The sequence below is a fragment of the Mauremys reevesii genome, linkage group 3 (assembly GCF_016161935.1).
Source record: "Mauremys reevesii isolate NIE-2019 linkage group 3, ASM1616193v1, whole genome shotgun sequence".
Taxonomy (NCBI): domain Eukaryota; kingdom Metazoa; phylum Chordata; order Testudines; family Geoemydidae; genus Mauremys; species Mauremys reevesii.
Genome location: NC_052625.1, coordinates 54379132 through 54399850, shown reverse-complemented (window position 1 = coordinate 54399850; position 20719 = coordinate 54379132). Strand labels below are relative to the sequence as shown.

The 20719-nt window shown below is 39.4% G+C and overlaps 1 protein-coding gene across 17 annotated transcripts in view; it reads left to right on the top strand.

Moving 5' to 3' along the window:
• The window catches only part of ENAH (ENAH actin regulator), a 175219-nt gene extending 167731 nt beyond the window's left edge, over positions 1 to 7488 (top strand). For 11 of the 17 annotated variants that reach the window (XR_005596167.1, XR_005596175.1, XR_005596174.1 and 8 more), the window contains 2 exons: positions 227 to 354; positions 5138 to 7488. Coding sequence is in view for 6 of the 17 variants with exons in the window: in XM_039530281.1 (XP_039386215.1) it covers positions 5138 to 5175 (38 nt within the window). In the remaining 11 variants the exon portion in view is untranslated. The remainder of the gene's footprint in view (positions 1 to 226; positions 355 to 5137) is intronic. The other 6 variants (XM_039530281.1, XM_039530277.1, XM_039530276.1 and 3 more) reach the window with 1 other exon arrangement.
• The last annotated feature ends 13231 nt before the right edge of the window (positions 7489 to 20719 follow it).

Genomic DNA, 20719 nt, shown 5'->3' with positions numbered 1-20719 from the left:
TAAAGAATGGATAAATATTTCTTGAAGGTGAAAAGATGCAGAAATGGAAATCTATTTTCAAGATTCTGTCTACATTCTGAAGATTCTAGAATGCCAAATTCATGATAGAATTGCTTTTTCTAATGTCCACTCCTTTTCTCATTACCATGTAGTAAATGAAAAACTAACTTATACTAATTGTTTTGATTATTCTTGCACAATCAGGTACTTTATACCTTATCTGCAGGGTTTTTGGATAGAGCAATGATGCTGAACCATGTCTGTCTTTAAAAGTGGATGGATGGGTGCAGAAATTGAGCAAGATCCTCCTTGCAGATGTTTACCATCTCATGATGTTGCTTTCGTTTAGGAAAGGCAAGATTGTCATATAATAATGTACCACTTAAAATAAAAGCCAGAGCAGTTGAGTCACATATTTCAAAGCAGTCAGTATTTATCCTGTGACATTTTAGCCCAATGACTGCTTTCAACATTGTATCGTAATTCTTGATATTTGGTGTTTTTCTTAATCACATGATTCAAGGAGATGGGATTTTACATTAATCACAGCTTTCATTTTAAAATAAGTAGATTTCTAACCCTCTTGGGTTTTGGAGAGTTAGAAAACATGACCGTTAAATGCTCAAAAAACCAAAAGTCAAATAACTCCAAAATTGTTGTTTTAATCTCATAATTTGAAAACCAGGCTCAGGATTTTTTTGGAGGGTGGCGTAGTTTATTTTTGTTTGTTTTAAATTTGGGTTGGCAGTACTGATGACACCACTTTATAATGATTAATGATAAATACTATCAGAGTAGCAGAGTCAAGGCCAGATTAAGAAATAAGCAATATAAGCATGTACCTAGGAGCCAATTCAGGGGGTTATAACGGAGAGACAACCTGAGTGGTTCTGTGACCCTGTTCACCAGGTCACAAAGCTGCTTATTTAAATTTAGTTCCACTGCCCCCCTGTCATGATGGAAGAGTGGTGAGGTTAAACCTTAATGGGTAATGGGGTAGCTAGCACTGCTGCTCCTCCTGGCTGTCATGGGGCTAGCTGTTGCACCTGTAACTGAACCAGATGACCAACCTGATCTTGGTTGCCATTATCCAGGTGCTGGAATAGGGAAGCCAGCCAGGAGAGGGACTGCTCAGAGACCTGGGGAGGCCAGTCACCAGGAGGATAATGGAGCAGTGTCCACACAGGAGGAGCTAATAGCTGACTGACCTGGACAGGAGAGGAGTAAATTAATCCTTTTCTATCCATGTCAATCAGTGACTGGCTCCTAGTGCCTGGATGTTGCTTAGTTTAAACTAAGCAGCATCTGTGTATGTTTGCCTAGTGTCCAGTGATGAGTTAATCAGTCCTGAGCAGAGTGGTTGTTACTATTTTTTATATAATGTGAAAGTAGGTATGTAGTCTGGAAGCATAATTTAGAAAAATCTCATTCTGTGGACAAGTTAGTGATAGAAACATAAAGGAGGTATAATTTCATTCATAAAAATCTACAGTCATAATTTCAGTAGTGTCTCCCTCTGCATCATAGGAGGGGAGATGCACTCCCCTACCTCAGCTCCCAGGTCTAGGTTCTCTGATTGGTGGAAGTTTTGATAATCCATTCCCAATGACAATGTATTGAGTTGGATATCATTCAAAAGCCCTTTTTCCACTAACACAGTGGTACAAAACATGACAAATCTAGAATAAATATGTAGCTATATACTTGAGAAACTGTTTAAAAATCACCTTTTTAATTATATTTTAACACAGGGTTGCATTGCTTACATAAAAATGACAATGATCTTGGCTAATCCTAGGGAAGTTAGCCTTGACATGTAGGACTGAAAACATTTATTGATCAAAGTCACTGTTGGGAAGGATAGCTCAGTGGTTTGAGCATTGGCCTGCTAAACCCAGGGTTGTGAGTTCAATCCTTGAGGAGGCCACTTAGGGATCTGGGGCAAAAATTGGTCCTGCTAGTGAAGGCAGGGGGCTGGACTCAATGACCTTTCAAAGTCCCTTCCAGTTCTAGGAGATAGGTAATAATTGGAGATATACCATATTACCTTTGGTGTTGTCTCCATCAGGGGCACAACAGCTACACACATTGTCACATTGATCTTTGTCCATGGCGCACTCATACATCTCCATAGAAGGCAGGCTTCTGGCCAGTCATTTGCAGGGCAATTAGCATCTGGCCTTTATATACTAGCTGAAGGATTGTTTCAGGAGCAGGTGTAATACACCCCTTGTCAGTGGCAATTTTTCTCTATTTGTCTGCTTCTTGGAAAACATCCACCATTGTAACTCTGCAAATGTTGTGGTGTTAGTCTTCAAAAGGTAAATTTGGCATATGGACTCCTCTAGTGCATTTATGATCTCATCCGTGACTGTCTCAGCTGTGCTGAGCATCTTCAGAGTGAGAGAGAGAGTCTTAGCTGAATCAAATGCCTTCCAATAAGATCATTTGGTCTTTTCAGCTAACCTTGCAGTAGTGTTACATCCTGAAAGGGCATGGAAACCTGGCAGTGCAGTGGCTTTTGGTGGTTCAAGTGATAGGAACACATTGCTGAGGGATATATGGCGAGTCTGTTCTCCAGCAGCAAGAACTAAAACAATCTTGCAGAAATCTTGGGTAGGGTCTCACAGAGAGCACTACACCTATGTCTTGTGCAAAAATACAGAGCTACGGAGCACCTGTTTCTGTGGCATTGATGGCATGCAAAATAATTGTAGCATCAGCCTTCTCATGGGAACTACGAAGAAACTCACAAAACAATGCAAGGCAGCAGCTTCATTACGCCATGTGACAACAAAATTCTATGCATGCTGGAATGTTTTTCCTGCAAGGTGTGCGGTTAGCTTGTTTGTGTGAGTATGAGACAGTAACTTCACTGTGACATTGAAGATGTTTGTGGAGTCAATTATTTTGATTTGGACAAGCACAATACTACTGAGTTCCTTCTCTCTGGTAATATTTTTAATGATTCCTCTGCATACCTGAAAAACAAGAGCATGTGGGTGCTGTGTTATGCCCACCAACTCCCCCAATGACTTTCATTGCTCTCTCTTTTTCATGTGATAGGCCATTGTCTGAACAAACTGAACAGAAGGGAACTAGCAACCTTTAAACAACCCAATTTCCTCTTTGAAATTCCTCTCGTATATCAGGGTCAGACTTTTCTACATCTCTTATTTCAGTGAGATACCAGGCAATCATTGCCGAATTGGTGGTTAAATCTAAAGCAAAAAAGCATTTAACTAAGTCTTCTAGTGCTGTGAGGTGCAAATTCCAATGAGCAGTCCTGTCAGATCAAATAAAGAGCAGCATAGACTCAACCATCTTAATGTATCACCGCACCATCCCAAAAGTTGGGTTTGTCGCTGATTCATCTTCTTCAAATTGCTTGATCCATTCTGCGATATTGAAGCTCTCCTTTGTGCACCATAGGTCATTGAGAGTAGAATGCACACTAGATGCATGGAACAGGTCTCGTCAGTCCTATATCCTTTGGGAAATGACTTCAAACACATCTTTATGCTTTCCAAAGAAGACACATAGGTAGCATTTTTTTAAGGGCAACAAGTGCTTGGGTGTGTTCTTTTATAGCGTATCACAACTTTTTCCCTTTAAGAATTTGGTTCACAGTACTGCCACTAAGCAAAGTACCTGGGGTATCAGGAATGCCAGTGCCATCAACAAAGGAGCCCAGTTTACATATCACTGTCAAGATATGGGGATAGATTGGATGATCTCCTGAGGTCTCTTCCAACCCTAATCTTCTATGATTCTATGATATGGGTTCACTTCTTATAGCATGTAAAGTGCTGCCAAGCATTGTGTGTTTAACAAGTCTTCTGCGATGATATTCTCCACAGATTTAGCTACTGGTTGGTGTTTTTCATCTCCTCGGTGCCTAAAAATGATCAAGACCAAAGTAAAAACAAGGATTTTATAATAAATTACTTAGGGATTGTAATTAATTATATGATGTAATGTATGTTATGCAACTGTGTGCATACTATTTACAGATGGCTTCCAGTAATTTCTGGCTGGATGCTGATGTCTAACCAGTGCCTCATTACAACTCCTTTGGCATAATAAACAAAGCTGATTATCAATACCTCTGAACCACTTCTTTTTTGTAGGTGATGGCAAATCAACTTGAAGCACTCCTTCCATTTATAGTAATCTGTAACATTAAAAAAATTAATCAGGTATCGTGTTCTGAGCATTAACTGATAAACACAGTACTGTCAGTCAAAGGCCACAATTTAACTTTGTGAGGGCTGCAAGTTTGACATGCATGTGTTAAAAAAATGTTGACTTTTAAACGTTTTCTCAAATATGTATCTATTTCATTGTTCTAAGTTTGTAATGTTTGATGCCATTGTGTTTGTGGGAGAAAAGGGCTTTTGAATTATACCCAACACAACCCATTTCCAATGACACTATATTATCAAAATTTCCAAAAAACAGAGGAACTGGAGCTTGGAACTAGTGGTGGAAGGGCCAGTGACACCACCTCCTCACACACACACACACACACACACACTCTGCCATGTTGCAGAGGGTGACACCATTGAAATTATGATTGTGTAGATATTTATGAATCAAATGACACCTCCCTTCCCTTTCTATCATTAACTTGCCCCTGGAATTACTCATGGTCCCACACTAATTTTTCAATACTGGGATGAATAATTGTATGTATTAATGTAGCAGCTCCCTCGCCTCTTTTTTTTTTTTTTCCTTCCCTTTTTTGCTTGCTTTGTCATTTATGCTACATACTGTGACCACTTAAACAAGATGGCTTAAGTGAGTATAGAACCCAAATCCTCCTCCTGACATGTGAACTGGTGGTGGTTCCCGCCATTAAAAAGGCAGTAGTGTGGGTGGAGACAGAGAGAAACAGACTGAAGTATCAAATATCAGAATATTTTATACCAGAAAAAAAGATGTAATCTGAGTCAGAATTAAGTTCTGTTTCATGGTGTCAAACAATCTTAAGGTCCAGTATACTACATTTTTAACAAGATGGCTTCTGATAGGATGCACTTTTTGTTCAAAGGACAGACGTGTCAGTCTAGGCGAGTGTTTTTGTTTTTTTTTAAATATGTAATGTTAATTTATGCTTTTTTCCTTCCCTAATCAGCAATCAGGCAAGAACTGAGCAAGTCAAATACTGCATAGAAAGACTAGGACTAAGCCAATGTGACACTTTCACTTGGTATAAAGTCGACTACATTTTGTGAGCTGTTAGAAGAAAATGGAGACAGACACTTGGAAGGAGGGGAAAACAACATTCTGAAAACTTTCAGACACATCACTCTGGTGATATGCTTTTTCCTTCCTAGTTTGCTGCTTTTTTCTGACCTTTACAGCAGGGTGGAAAAGAGTCTTAAAAGTTACTGTAATGATTATGCAGAAATTCCCACATTTGTCAGACAAGATCACAGTGCATTGAGATGTTCTCATGTCAAGATAAAACTGCACATATTTCAGAATTCATTGTTAACACAAAAAAGGAGAAAAGCTTGGGAAGGCTTTTCAGAGAGGTTTTCTTTATTAATGAAGGATTTAGCAAGCTATTCTGTTGTACTGCAAATGTATCTCAGGTTTGTCTTCCTATCATATTTGATATTTCCATTAATAACTTCAAAGAGCAGACATGTAAGTTCAGATCACAAAATATGAAATAATTAGAAGTGTATGCTTTAAAGGGCAATATCACCTAGAAAGCGATGGCATATCAAGTTTTTGGAATTTTATGATCGGAAGCCTCTCTAGTTAGCCTTCATGCAATTTTGTAAACAAAAAAGCAAGCAGTCCAGAGTTTAAAGATGTAGATGCCTTCCTAAATCGTTACAATGCTTTACCAAATCTAAGACTTCTACATAATACAAACCAGTGGTCAAATGTAAATCATTAGTATGTTGTAGATTTACAGTAGATTTTCAGGCTTTTTTTTATTTTTATTTTTTAAGATTTATGCATGTGGACATTTTTGTAAGGTAACACAACACAATCAGCTTTTTAATTAAACAAAAAACATTGCATGTCATAAATATTAAGTAGCCTTTTTCATTTTTAAGGCTGAATTAATGCCAAGGAAAAAAGTTGGGGTGGGAGGAGGGGAAGGTGACAGTTTTGGTTTAAAAATATTTTTATTAATTTCTGCACTATTTTTCCACATATTACATGCATGTGTAATAATGAGGAAAATTGTGTGACTTTTATCAGTAACCATGTTAACAGAACCAGGTACTTAATTCTTTTTGTATCATTTCTTGAGTTATTTGTGTTTCCGATTCAGTAATGGTTCTAAAACTCCCATCTCATTTTTGTTTCATTTCTTAACTTGATCAAAATCCAAGTCGATTTAAATTTATCAGCTATTACCAGTGATGCACCTGTGGTAGTACAGGATGCACAACAATTACCTGCTCCTGTATTCTCTGAGGCTGCTTTTTGACTCTCTGAGGAAACAAGGACAAGGGCTATAATGAAGCATTAGAGCATTAGGTCACAGCAGAAAAAGGGAAGCAGAAGAACAGTAGTGGGGCAGCATTAGGTGAGCACTTTTCAGGGGAGATGACACTTTCCCCTTTCCCATGGTTTAAAAATTTGTTAAAACACCTCATATATGCAAATCTTAGTTTAAACTAATAAAATTCAGTGGAGTAAAAATCCTGCAAGGCAGAGCCGTAATGCTTTGGAAAATATTGTGGATCAAATCTGCACTTTTTCCTTGCATCTTGAATTTTTCTGAGCTGTAATAGTGCCATATTATTTTGCTATCTGCTGATAGGAAAAAAAAAACCTATGGTTTTGGAGGCATTATTCATGTTACAGCTTACTTAGCTCCATTCATAGAATAAAAGCTTTAAATAGCATATGTTCCTAGGTGCTGGAAACCAAAGCAAATCAACAGCACTTTCTGCTTCTGAAAGGCTTGAATGAGGATTTTTTCTCCAGTTTAAACATGTTCCTGTTTCTATAGAGACTCAAATTGTAAAATTGTTCTACAATGGAAATATTACCTAAATCAATATATAATTATCTTTCCAAAAACTGATCATCTTTCTGCATACATTAGTGAAGGCATTAAACAAATTGCAGCAAGCATGAAATAAAAGGAGGCATTTTCATCTTTGATAACTTTTGTTTTTGCAAACATTTTAACATTAAGGAAGTTTAATCTTGTCAGAAATCATGTTTGATTTTGTTTGTTAGGGAAGTTCAAGAGTAGCCTACTAGAAATGTAATGGGTATAAGTGGTCCAAAGTAGTAATAAACAAACTGTCAGATTGTGGGGGAGAGAGGGAACCTGGTTTATGCACTAAACGTTTGTGCCTTGGTCTAAAATTAACATGATTTCTGTTTAAAAGAAAGAAGAGCAGATGTCTTTTTTGTGCTGTTTCTACATACATACTTTACATAATCTCATATTGCTGAATTGGTCCTTTCCAGAAAATCTGATTGAATTAAAGCTTACTGTAAACACTTGCTGTCATACTGAGATTTCCATAATTAAAATGAACTACAGAAGCTAAGATTATTTTGCTCACTGTTGAACTAAGTTCTTTAAAAACCATATTATGATGGTTCTGTGCTTTTGTACAGTGGATGTCTTAAACTGAGTACAGTTTAGGAGATCCTTTCTAATTCCAGGAAGGTATTGCTTTCCTCAACACTGTGATCTGATCTGTGATAAATCTGTGCTATACACAAGTGGCTAACAAGTCAGTTGCAAACAAACTGAATGTATAAATCTTAGTGCTGGTGCTGAAATCTCTTCAGATAGTTGTCATGATTTCAAGTTCATTGTTTAAAAAAGTTTTCAAGCATCAAGTGTCAATCAAAACTGAAGATGAAACACTAATGAATGTTGAATTTTCATGCATTTAGGTTTATCTCCTTTTTAGTTTTTTTTCAGTTCATTCTCTGCTATTTTTACCATATTTGTCATTTTAAATTTCTTACATGCTAACTTTTTGTTTGAGCGAATGAAATAAAATTGCAATATATATATATGTTGCCACCATTCATTTGTGGAGTTTGATAAATGGTAAATCTAGAAGATTCTGTTGTAATTCCCAAATGGGTCTTACTGAAATGTAAAAAATACCTTTTTAGTCTATGATTTTACCACTTGATGGTTTATATATTGCTGTTCTGTTTATAAATTTCAAGGCATTTTTTAAATGCTTGCTCTGCAAAGAATGTAATCAAAGGGACTATGGAAAATTATGAATGAAAACTAGTGTACATAAATTCAAGACAGTTGTAGTCACTCTTGCTTACGTTGACCCCCTTTGTTGGTCTGACTTGGCACAGGCTTTTGCCCTTACGTCCAAGAAAATGCTATGAAAAAAATCTAGACTGAATTTTCCCAACTTTTTCTCTGCTGTTTCCCGGTATAACAAAATATTGAAACACTAATAATAAAAAAACCCCACCCTTAAAGTTTCACGTTGCTGTGCAGAAGGTAGGAAAAATCTTGCTTGACAAGTTTAAAGTATACTCCAAGTAATTGTTTAAATATTTGTTGGATTAGAGCAGGCCTGCACAACTCGTAAAGCGGTGAGGACCATATTACTCCAAAGAAAACAGCTGAGGGCCAAACCCCCCCCGCCCCAGCGCCACCGACCCCACCCCAACGCCACCAAGCCCCCCTGAAACACAACCACCCCCCAGCGCTGCCCACCCTGCGGAAACACATCCTCTTTCCCCAGAGCTGCCCCACCGAAACAGCGGTATTGAACCATGGTAATATGTTATAGCGGGCCCCTGAGGTAGTATAATTAAGGTAAAAGGAAAAATGTCTTTTTGCTAGAAGTAGAATAAGATCTTCCCACAACTTTGTAATCAATTCCCCTGTTGAATGAATGAGGTGTGACTGAGGAAGGCGTGGAAGGCAGCACCTCCAGACAGCTGCAACCGTTGGAGAGGGGCTGGGAGCCAGACCAGATCAGTAGAACAGGGTCAGCCACTGGCTCCTCGCTGACCTCCTCAGCACCCCACCTCCCCGGCTCGCCTACTCACCCCCTACCCCTGCGTGCCTGCCTCCTCAGCCCCGTCTCCCCCACTGCTGGCTCGCCTCCTCAGCCCCCTACCCCGCCCGGCTCGCCTCCTCACCCCCCACCACTGCCCACTCGCCTCTTCAGCCCCCCTCCCTCACCCGCCACTTGCCTACTCACCACCCCGCGCTGGCCGCACAGTGAGCCCACACGGGCCGCATGCTGCCCTCGGGCCGCATGTTGTGCGGGCCTGGATTAGAGCCTTGAGACTAACACTTCTCTACTCTCCATTTTATTCCATTTAGGAAACATTGATTTCATTCCTCCACTTACCTCTTGTATCTATCTTATGGGAGCACAAAGCAATACAGGCTTTCTTGATTACTTGCTTTGTTTTCACAAACCGCCTTGATACCTTCTGTGTAGTCCTGAAAACAAAGGTTTAATCAATCTGCTCCCTTTGCTGAATGCCTCTCAAGCACCAGGCTACAAATGTCATACATTAACTGTGACAGTTTTTTAGCAGTGGCTATTTAAGATTTGTATTGTTACATTAATGCTATTGTTTAAAAAATTGCTCCTATCAGATACCAATTTCAAGGTTGGTCAAGCCCTACACCTAGGTTACTTAAATGTCCCCTTGCTTTTGGGAGCAAAAACTGAAAAGACCCCAGTGTTCTCAATCATTTTTTAAAAAGTCAAATGAAAAATTTTCATTTGGCATTTTGAAATACAAAGAATTGTGTACATGAAGTCTTTTTTATTGTAAAAAAAAGTACTTCACAATCACTTAATCTTTAACTTGTCTTTCTTAAAAACCTATGCTCACCTGCTCACAGAATGCAAATTCAAGACTGTACTGCTGAAGAGTAAGTTTTAATCATGTGTATATACTTAGAGGGTCCTGAGTATTCCCAGCTTCTGGTAAATGCAAGGTAAGGGAGGTGCGAGGGCACAGGATATACATAACAGGCTGTATTATACAATTTTATCTGAAGCTCTCCAAAAGCAATTTTTAAAGATATGCATTAAACCTTTAACAACAAGTGTCAGGATTATCAATTAGGTACTGAAACAATGTCAAAAAATCCTATCCACTGTTGTCAGAGCTGTTAAAATACAATAAGCACCAGCTCAGACAGGAAGACAGGTGTCTAATTCTGAATAAACTAATGAATTATATAAAAAAATGGTAACATCCTCGGAGTAATCACGTGAAATATGACTACAAATGCAAGGCAGAAAATCAGTTGCTTTTGAGCATGATTATTTTACCAACCAAATATGAAGTTCACAAAAGAGAGAGAGGATCTTCACCATTTTCCATGAGCCAATGGAGAAGAAGGAAAGATTGAGTGGGGGGAGGGAGCAGAAAAAAGAGCTTTCCAGAATCATCTCTGCATCATGCTGTGACTGACGTGATCTTTCCCTTTGAGGCACCGGGGACTTTCCTAAACATATCCTGTTAGGGTCGAGCCTATTATTTGTGACAGGAAGCAGATGGAAAAGAAAGCTGGTTTCAATTAGGGTTAAGAGTATGAAGCTGTTGAAAAAGAAATTAAAGTTGTCTTAAGCTATTTCTTTTAACGGGGAAAGTTTTGTATACAGAAACATTGAGAATTAAATGAGCTTGCATCTCATGCGAAATCAAGGAAGATTTTGGATGAAGATGCTACAGTGCTAAAATATGGTTTGAAAAATCGAAGACAAATCAGCCTGTATTCATACAGACAACGAATTTGTGCTTATAAAGGCATTTCCCTGATTCGGTTTCCTGACCTGATATCTTACCTTAGCTCTTGAGGAGTTAGCTCAAAGAGAAGAATATAAGTTACTGAAATTTAATTGTAATGTCAGAAAAGAAAGGAATTATTTAGCCTGATTGTCCAATCAGTAAAAGCAAATTTATCTAATTTATAGTGTTATTGCTTGAGATGATGTGGATTGTGTAGTCTAATGAAAGTTTTTTAAGGACTGAAATTCAGGATAGATCCACTAAACAAAACTTTTAAACTAGTCAGGTGTACTTATAACTCATCTGATAACATGGCTTAAGGTTGGCAACCACCATCACCTGTCTCTAGAAGAAAAATGGTAAATTTTAAGTTTTTCATGCTGCCAGGCATTATGATGGTACGGCAGGTCAGGGAGCTGTCCTGCTTAGCTAATCTCTCATAGTTTATAAACGGAGTATAAATGTCCCCATAGTGAACAAATGCCTTTCCTACGACAGTTTCTTGTAGAACCTGGTGTCCTATGTTTTGTTAATCCAGTGTTGTTGCACCCACTGTTGCACCTTTATGCGCCATTGTATAGCATTAAAATGGAAGGCATCCAGAGCAGTTAGCACACTCAATTTCTCTTGCACAGCTGCTCTACTTACTCATCACTAATGGGTTAATGCCCCCACCCATGGAATTTGGAGGCTCCAGAACTAAGCTCTGCCCTTCTATTCAGGCCACCAGATTTTCTCCCCCCAACGGTGGAATAAGTTGGCAGTTCAATTTCTCCTGACAGTTTTGGTATATAGCTTCAGTTTCATTCATTTTTTATGCAGAAGCAATATATAATCTTTCTCCACCTCCTGGATCAGGAATTTGGCAGCATGATTGTTTCAACCACCTGGATCTGCCACTGGCAGCAGTCCTCTTTAGGACTTCTCTGACCACATACTGGCACGAAGTGTTGCATTGCAAATACTGGGCTACAGCTCCCTATGTGAGGCGGCATTTACAGCCTCTAAAGAGGATAAATTATGCCCGACTACTTTTCACAACTAGCTGACCCTCAGGGTAGGTCTACACTACCTGCTGGATCAGCAGGTAGTGATCAATCTATCGGGGATCAATTTATCGCAGCTAGTGTAGACATGATAAAATCGATCCCCGATCGCTCTGCTGTCGACTCCGGAACTCCACTGTAGTGAGAGCTGGAAGCAGAGTCGACGGGGGAGCAGCAGTGGTCAACTCGTCACCATCCTCACGGCCAGGTAAATCGACCTAAGATACGCAACTTCAGCTACGTGAGTGTATCTTAGACTTAGACACACACACACACACACACACACACACACACACACACACACACACACACACACACACACACACACACACACACACACACACACAAAAAGACCTAGCCTCACATTGCCAGGTCAAGGGGCTCAGAGTCAGACTGGCATGTTGGGTTCTCCCCCCCCTGCAGGGGAGCCATGACTCCAAAGCAGAAAAACCTCATCAGGAGCTTCTGAGCATTTCCAGAAGAGAATCTGAAGACCAGGAGGATGCTATCTGGCCAGTTCAGGGATATAAGTCTTGAAACAGCCTCTGGCTGGTGTGGGAAGTACATGTCAAAGGATCCAAAGTCTGCCGTTCCCCCAGGTACTGAGGTGGGTCCTCAGCTGCCTGAGGAAAGAAACAGGGTTCCTACAGAGCTCCCTTTCCTCTGACTATGAACTGGGAGCTTCTTGTGATGCTTTGGGGTAAGTCTTATAAAACTCCAGTCCCAAAATGGCAAAAGGAAGCATCACCTTTGCAAGACAGCAGTGAGTATTGTTAATGAACAAGTGTAATAAAAAGCTAGGGGTTAAACAAACCCCTTCTCTTTGCGCCTCCCCCCTCAAGGGATTGTTTGGTGAAGCTTTTTGCCTACACAGACAGTCTTAGTGTTCTCTATCAAGCTCACTGCCCCTCCCCCACCCTGCAGCACTGTCTGGACATGCAGAAAAACCAGTCACTCTTGTGAACCCTCCCTCAGGCTGAAGTGTAATGGGAATTGTGCCTGTCTGGCTTTCAGCCCATGGACTCTCACTTTGCCAGGGAAAGGGGCTCAGATTTCAGGCAGTAGCAGCAGGATGGGAATTGTTGTGCCTGCAAATCATCAACCATAAGTGCTTGCCCTGCCAAGGAAAGGTGCTCAGAGTAGGGTGACCAGACAGCAAATATGAAAAAAATCAGGACTCGGGTGGGAGAGTAATAGGCACCTATCTAAGATAAAACCCCAAATATCAGGACTGTCCCTGTAAAATTGGGACATCTGGTCACCCTAGCTCAAAGTCTGAAAGGCACGCAGGGGTCTCACCCCTCCTCCCACTCCACAGGCTGGCTCCATATTTAAGCGGAAGGAGCACTTCAGGCACACCAGAACAGAGGCACATGAAGACTCCACTCCCCACAAAGCTCCACCATTGTGGGGATTACAGAAGGGTAAGTGAGACCTGACCTAGCCAGCTACTTCCACATCCAGCTATTGGTATCAGTACCCCTCCTCAGTGAAGAGATTCCCCAGGCCAGGATGAGCAGCGTACTACCCTTCCCCTGGAGAAATACCATCCAGGAGAAATACCACCCAAACCAAACCGTCACCCCCAACTGTTAGGACTGTTTCAGGAAAGGATGCGAGTGGCTTGCAATGTCCTGATTAATGTTAATAAAATCTTTCAGCCCATATTAGGTAGTTTCCCATATAAAGATTCAAATGAGAACTACTGGTTAAAACCAAGTGTTAAACTAAAATGTTAAAAAGTCTCAAAGCAGTCACTCTGAGACCCATCAGTCCTCATTCTCAAAGGAAACCTGCCCACTTTCAAAAGATGAGCCTAGGACCTTACATTCTTAACATTGCTAGAGACAAAATCATGGACTGAATAGACACATTGGATTTATGACTTATTACCACAATCCCACTAACAATGCCTCCCCCACTGCCTTCCTGTCCCCCCTATGACTTTAGGAGTGCTAGTGGGTCATTTCATCTTGAATAGTCCATTGAAATAAGTGTTAACTACTTATGCTGAACAATCTGTTCCACCTTGTATTTACCTAAGTAAGTTCTGAGTACATTTGCCAGACCTAAAGAAAAGCTCTAGGTAAGCTCAACAGCTTTTCTCTCACCAACAGAAGTTGGTCCACTAAAAGACATTACCTCATCCATCTTGTGTCTCACATAAAAAACAAAGACAGTGCCAAAGTTTGGTGTAACAGTAGCACCACCAGTGAGACATTGACACTTTTGTAAGTAGACGTCCTTCTAAAAGACCCCATAGACTATAAAAGTGAGGACATGCTACACAGCAATTTCAAAGCCTCAGCTATTGCCAGTCAGACCAAAGATTTTTTTCATATATTTAGTAAGAAAAGCCGCCTTGGTGACAGGCATGTAGCTCATTGTCTAGGGATATAATCCTTGCTTGAAGTGAGATGTCTTGCATTCTGCTCTGGTCAAATCCTTGATGTTAAGCAGTGTCTTCTAACTTATTTACAAGGAAGCCATGTTACACCCATAAGCAGTCAATCATTCTAAACAGTTATCTTGTACATAAACTTACAGGAAAATTACAATTTGGGGAAACACTAGATATATTAGTAGCTGAGCTAGCAGAGAGATCTCAATCCTCACTATCAAAGCTACCGTAGCAATGTGTTGGTGGGTATTGCCAACACCAAGGGTAGCCAAGACAGGACTATTAACCTGGCAGAAGGAAAAATCTGAAGCAGACGTCTCCAAGGAAACCTAGATAAATTTTCTTCATATAATCAACAAAAATCTCAGCATGACAAAGAACAAACGAGCATGTGTGTATAAGAACTCATAGTTCCCATCCAAGACTCTTACTTCCAATCCATATCTACAGTCATACCATCTTGAACACCATAGATTTTGTATAATCTCTGAAGCTAAACTGTGTGTGGTTAGTACTTGGATAGGAGACCAGGCAGGGAATGCCAGATGCTGCTCTGCGCCTGGAGTTTTAACAGCTGATACTAGATAAATGAAGACTCAGGCCACAAGTTACACACCTATATCCATGTATAGTCAATGTACCAATTTGTGCCTTTCCAGAAAAACAGACCCATTTATAACTGGATGACCACTAGAAAGGATTTATACCAGTTATAAATGGGTTGTCCAAAATTGAGAGCTTTTGAACCCAGTACACCGTATTGTTCACCCAGGGGTCAATAAAGGGCTCTGGCCATAATTGTGCCATCATGGTAAACATTTGAAAAGATCCGAAACTCCATTGCATAAGTTATTTCCTGGCAGTGATCATAGCCAAGTATCTCCAGTGGCTAGGAGTGCTAATGCCTTGTATCAGCTTCATCTTCTGAGTGGGTTTCTTGAAATGTACTTGCAGAAATTTCTTCTTAGGGCTTGGAACCATGCACTGAATCCAAAGCCAACCCAGTTTTCACTCTAGGCCCTTGCAGTACTCGTGGATGCAAGTCTTGCAGGAGCTTACTTGTGAGACAAATTTCCAAAATCTCAAACTACATATCCTTTTAGTTCTCCTCAGCCCCTCTATCAATGGCATGTCTGAATACAAATACAAACAGGCCATATGGAATCATACCAGTGGTTCATCTAGTGGAGTTCCTATCTATGATAGCAGTTAGTACCAGCTGGTTCAGAAGATGAGGCAGGAAGCCACATACTGGGCAACGATGGTGCATGCAGGGAATTTTTTTTCCTACCTCCTGTTAGCACTAGTCTTTTGTTTGAGGCATGAGTGTTTATATCATTTACAAAACCAGGGTGTAAATAGAGATAAAATCTCTGCAACAATGAAAATAATGGCCTGAGCAGAAAAGAATCTGCAGCCTTTCAAGAAAGTTCAGATAAACAATACAGAGAAGAGGAAAAGGGAGAATTGAAATCCTCCTAGTGCTCCCAGAAGGCACTTCAGAATTGTGCAATGGAGGTCCCTCAGCTGTCTAGCCTGCAGAAAACACCATAACTCATGAAACAAGGACTCCTTTTTCATACACATCTGGACAACCTACATAGCAACCCAGGAATCAGAAACAAAGTGCAATTCAGGAGGAATTCTTCATTAGCCTGTGTTGGGTATCCTGACAGAATTTAACCAGCAAATTTCATTCAATAATCTGTTTGAATTATATTCCTGGGGCAAAGGGAAACAGTAAACTGTTTGGAGCAAAGACTGTCTGTCTGTTTTGTGTGGTGCCCAACACCAGAGGGTCCTGACCATTAGATGCTAGCGTAATACAAATATAATAATAATAAGAGTCTAGTGATCTCAGCTACACTAGAGTATCTCCAGAACTGTTGATTGGAGTCCTTCAAAAAAGCATCACAAAAACAAGTACCAGCCCTACTTGCATTCCATAGGAAAGCACATCAGACTCTACATCTGAGTATCATCAGATGTCAAGATTAATCAGAATGACAGATTAGTCAACCCTGGGGCTGACTGGCTTTTCTAGTTACCATTATCTCAGAAAAACAGTGTTTGGAATTAGTTCCTGTAACAGTACAAGAACTACACTACTATTGTCATGAGGAAAAGGTTATTCTTCGCTCTAGTATCTCGAGCATATAGAGTACAGATACCAATTCTACCCTGTTCCTGTCATGCCATCCAAAATGCCTGGGCCTTGTGGCCACAAGCTGATGCAGGCAAGATGTTAGAATCCTGCACCAGTTCACAATAGGCATCTGGGAAGCGATTCACAGAAATCCCAATGGGCACTGCAGGGAAAGTGTGTGAGACTTATTTGACCAAGACTTGGATTTTTCCACAAAGACATCCTTTGGTAGGAAGAGTTAATTCCCATATAATTCCTTAGTTTACAAAGCTCTTGCTTTATATGGGGAGGAACTTCCATTCCTGCTTATTATTCTACTATAATAATTAAAAATATGCTTATCCTTCCCCAATTCTCTGATTCACTGCTTGATACTTCTCATCAGTGATGAACAGGGAGAGAAGCTGTGCAACAGATGAGAAATTTCTTACCTGATCTTTCTATTAGCAGCTTCTCTGCTTATTCAACCCACCTGGGTTGTCTGGTAAATTAATAGAGTACAAATAGTAAATCCATAGGCTGTTTGTATGGTTTGCGATGTTTCAGGACAGTTCCTCCTTTAGTTAATAGTGATGCCATGTCTGTAATATCCAGTAAATACCACTGTTTCCCCTTTTTTATGTATATATTCTTTTTCATATAAGCAATAAATCCTACTGGAATTTCAGGATGGTTATTGCCCTAGGATGCCTACCGGGCCTTGTGTTTGTAATACCCTCCAAGGTGTGATAAAATGGTTCAAAATAGTTTTTTAATTGATTATCATATATACCTTCTACACGTGCATGTTTTTTTCTGTACAGCATTACACTGTATTTTAAATCTTAGTTACTGAGTTCAAATATTAATATATGACTGAATATAGCAACTCTAAAAATGTTATGAGTTAACATAAAAGGTTCTTTCATGGCAGCATTTTAAAAATAAAAGTAACTGGTAATCCAGTGCAATATAGATTCTAAATGTGAAGTAAATAGTAATGATTTAATATTATTAGCATGGTGACCCTTGTTTTTTAATAAGGAAATTGATAGTGTTACAATAATGATGACATTTAGAGCAAGAATTGTACAATGTTAACACTGTTTTGGAGAAGCCGCAAAGTTCTGCTGCTGAATTCTTATAGTGTTAAGTTTGGGTGAAGTGGGAAAGGAAGTAACAATTTTAAAATAACAATTCTCATGAATCTGTCAAATAACACAAGTGACTTCATAGCTGCTTTAAAATAAAAAAATCATTTAAAAAACGAAACGAGTTAGCTGAGACTTTTTAGTCTTGTGCCAATGATACAAAGGCTGATGCTCACAAAATAGAAAAGCCGCTAGGCGCAATGCTTCAAAGAGACTTACCAGAAATAAGTACATTTTTCTGCACAAAAAACAGTGCCTTACAAATGGTCTGACATTGTATGAACTGCATGCAGATTTCATGTAACCACTAATTTTAATTTGTGTTTGCATGATATTAATTATATGTAAATTTTGAATACAACAAAGTAAGTTTGCATTAATCAATTTTATCACTGAGGTCTGCTCTGCTTTTCTGATCTTCAGCTTTCCATATTACACCCACACGTTTCTGCTTTGTTGGTTTCTAGATGCTTCATTTCTATACCTCTTGATATCACTTTTCTTTACTAAATAAATGCTTAACTATTTAAGATGAATGCAAGATGTGTATTCTTTTCCAGCATTTAATGAACTGTGTGTTTTTTCTGTTATAGAAAGATGATTAAAGTGCATGCATTTTTCTAGTTCCTGTTTTTTCTTGTCAACCCCTTTGACTGTTTTGCTTTTCTCCATAAAGGGGATTTATTGTTGATGCAGAACTGTGGAAAAATCAAAGCAGTTTTTATTTGATAAGAAACAGTTTTTGTACAGAGAGCTTTTGTATAGACTGAAGACTTGTCAGAAGGGATGATTGGACTGTCCACTCCAAAATCTGTACATCAGCATTTTCCAGGTGTTTTTCTGTCTTACAGTGGTTCCAAAAAGCTTATTGTCATGTTCCTCTTTAGCTATGAACTTACAGTTACTTTATCTGCAGGTGAAACACTCAAATACCTTCTCAAGCAGAAATGTTAAATTTTTGTTTATTAGTTTGGATTATTTCTAAACCAATCAGTTTGGAGAGAGGCATCCTAGTAGTGCCAAAGAGCATTGTTTTAAAAAGTTACCACTTCCATTAACCATATTTTTAAAATATTCACCATCTTTAAGTATTTCATTCTTGCTCATCAGTTTAGTGACTTGCCTGTAGATGATTTTACAGTTATCTGGATAAGATAGAAAAAGAAAGAAGGGACCAGGAAAAGGGAGGAATTGGAGAAAGAGAAAAGAAAAGAACAAAAGGATGAGAAAATAGAACAGAGATGAAAGAAAAGACAGGTGATGGTAGGTTCTACAGAAATGGAAAAGAAAAGCATGGCTTACGCTTAGTACCTTGGTTTTTAGTTTTTGTTCATGCAGATCCCTACATTTCAGCCTGCTTTGGAGGGGGAAGGTGTCACAAGGATTTATTATAGGCTTTTAAAATTAGGATGTCCTATGCTTAGGGCATTGTTATACCTAGCAACAGCAATAAATCTGTTAAGTACTCTTAAAGAGTTCTGCTTTACCTCAGGAAGTGTGTGTGTGTGAGGAGGCTGAAGGTCCATTTGAATAAGTTTCCTCCGTTAACAGATTTTTCAGAATAGTGGAATAAGTGGCTGCCCACTCTAGCAAAATAGCTGCTAATTGGAAGCTGAATTCTGTTATGAAGATTTTGTCCTCTCCACTTTTCTACCCTTTTCCAAGCCAATGGACTTAATTTTTCTATATTTTGGGATAGTCCTTAATTGCGGTCTCTTGTCTAGCAGGTGGAGAAGGGAACTAACTACGCTCTCTTTTAAAAGTCCTTTTATTATTTTTTTACTTGGATAAGACCTTTAGAACAGTTCCCAGTTTTGTTTCCAAACTGAATTCAGATTTTCTTTTTTGGGGGCACCAGGATATTCCCTACCATGTGCTATCCCTATTAGGTCCTAGATATGTGGACAGAGTAAGTAACAGAACACCACTAGCAGTCATCTTCAGCCCCCAACTAAAACCTCTCCAGCGCATCATCAAGGATCTACAACATATCCTGAAGGACGATCCCTCACTCTCACATATCTTGGGAGACAGGCCAGTCCTCGCTTACAGACAGCCCCCCAACCTGAAGCAAATACTCACCAGCAACCACACAACAAAACTCTAACCCAGGAACCTATCCTTGCAACAAAGCCCGTTGCCAACTCTGTCCACATCTATTCAGCAGACACCATCATAGGACCTAATCACATCAGTCACACTATCAGAGGCTTGTTCAACTGCACATCTACCAATGTGGTATATGCCATCATGTGCCAGCAGTGCCCCCCTGCCATGTACATTGGCCAAACCGGACAGTCTCTACGCAAAAGAATAAATGGACTCAAATCAAACATAAAGAATTATAACATTCAGAAACCAGTCGGAGAACACTTCAACCTCTCTGGTCACTCGATTACAGACCTCAACATCGCAATACTCCAACAAAAAAACTTCAAAAACAGACTCCAGTGAGAAACTGCAGAATTGGAATCAATTTGCAAACTTGGCAACATTAAATTAGGCTTGAATAAAAACTGGGAGTGGACGGGTCAATACACAAAGTAAAACCTATTTCCCCATGCTAATTTTTCCCCCACTGTTACACCTTCTTGTCACCTGTTGGAAATGGACCATCCTGATTATCACTAGAGAAGTTTTTCTCCTGCTGATAAGAGCCTACCTTAACTGATTACTCTCTTTATAGTTAGTATGGCAACACACATTTTTTCATGTCCTCTGTGTATATATATCTTTCTACTATCTTTCACTCCATGCATCCGATGAAGTGGGTTTTAGCCCACGAAAGCTTATGCTCAAATAAATTTTTTAGTCTCTAAGGTGCCACAAGTACTCCTTGTTCTTTTTGCTGATACAGACTAACACGGCTACCACTCTGAAACCTGTCATAATTCAATAGTTAATGCTGTATATAGACACTATATTTTTTAAAAAGACAGGAAATTTGAAGTATTTGCAAAAGGACCAATGAGTGGAGAAGATACTTTCAAATCTGTGGGGGAAGGTTTTTTTTGTCTGTTTGTGTGTTCTCTCCAGGTCAGCAAGGAATCAGGGCAAGGAAAATACATCTCCCAAAACCATACCTGAACTAAGCATCTGAGATTACAAATTGTAAGTAATAGGAAGGAAATGTGTTAGATTATCTTTTGTTTTAGCTTGTGAATTGTCTCTATGCTATGAGGGAGGTTTATTCCTGTTTGTTGTTGTTTTTTGTATTTTTTTTTAACTTTAAAGTTTTGCCTAGAGGGAAATCCTC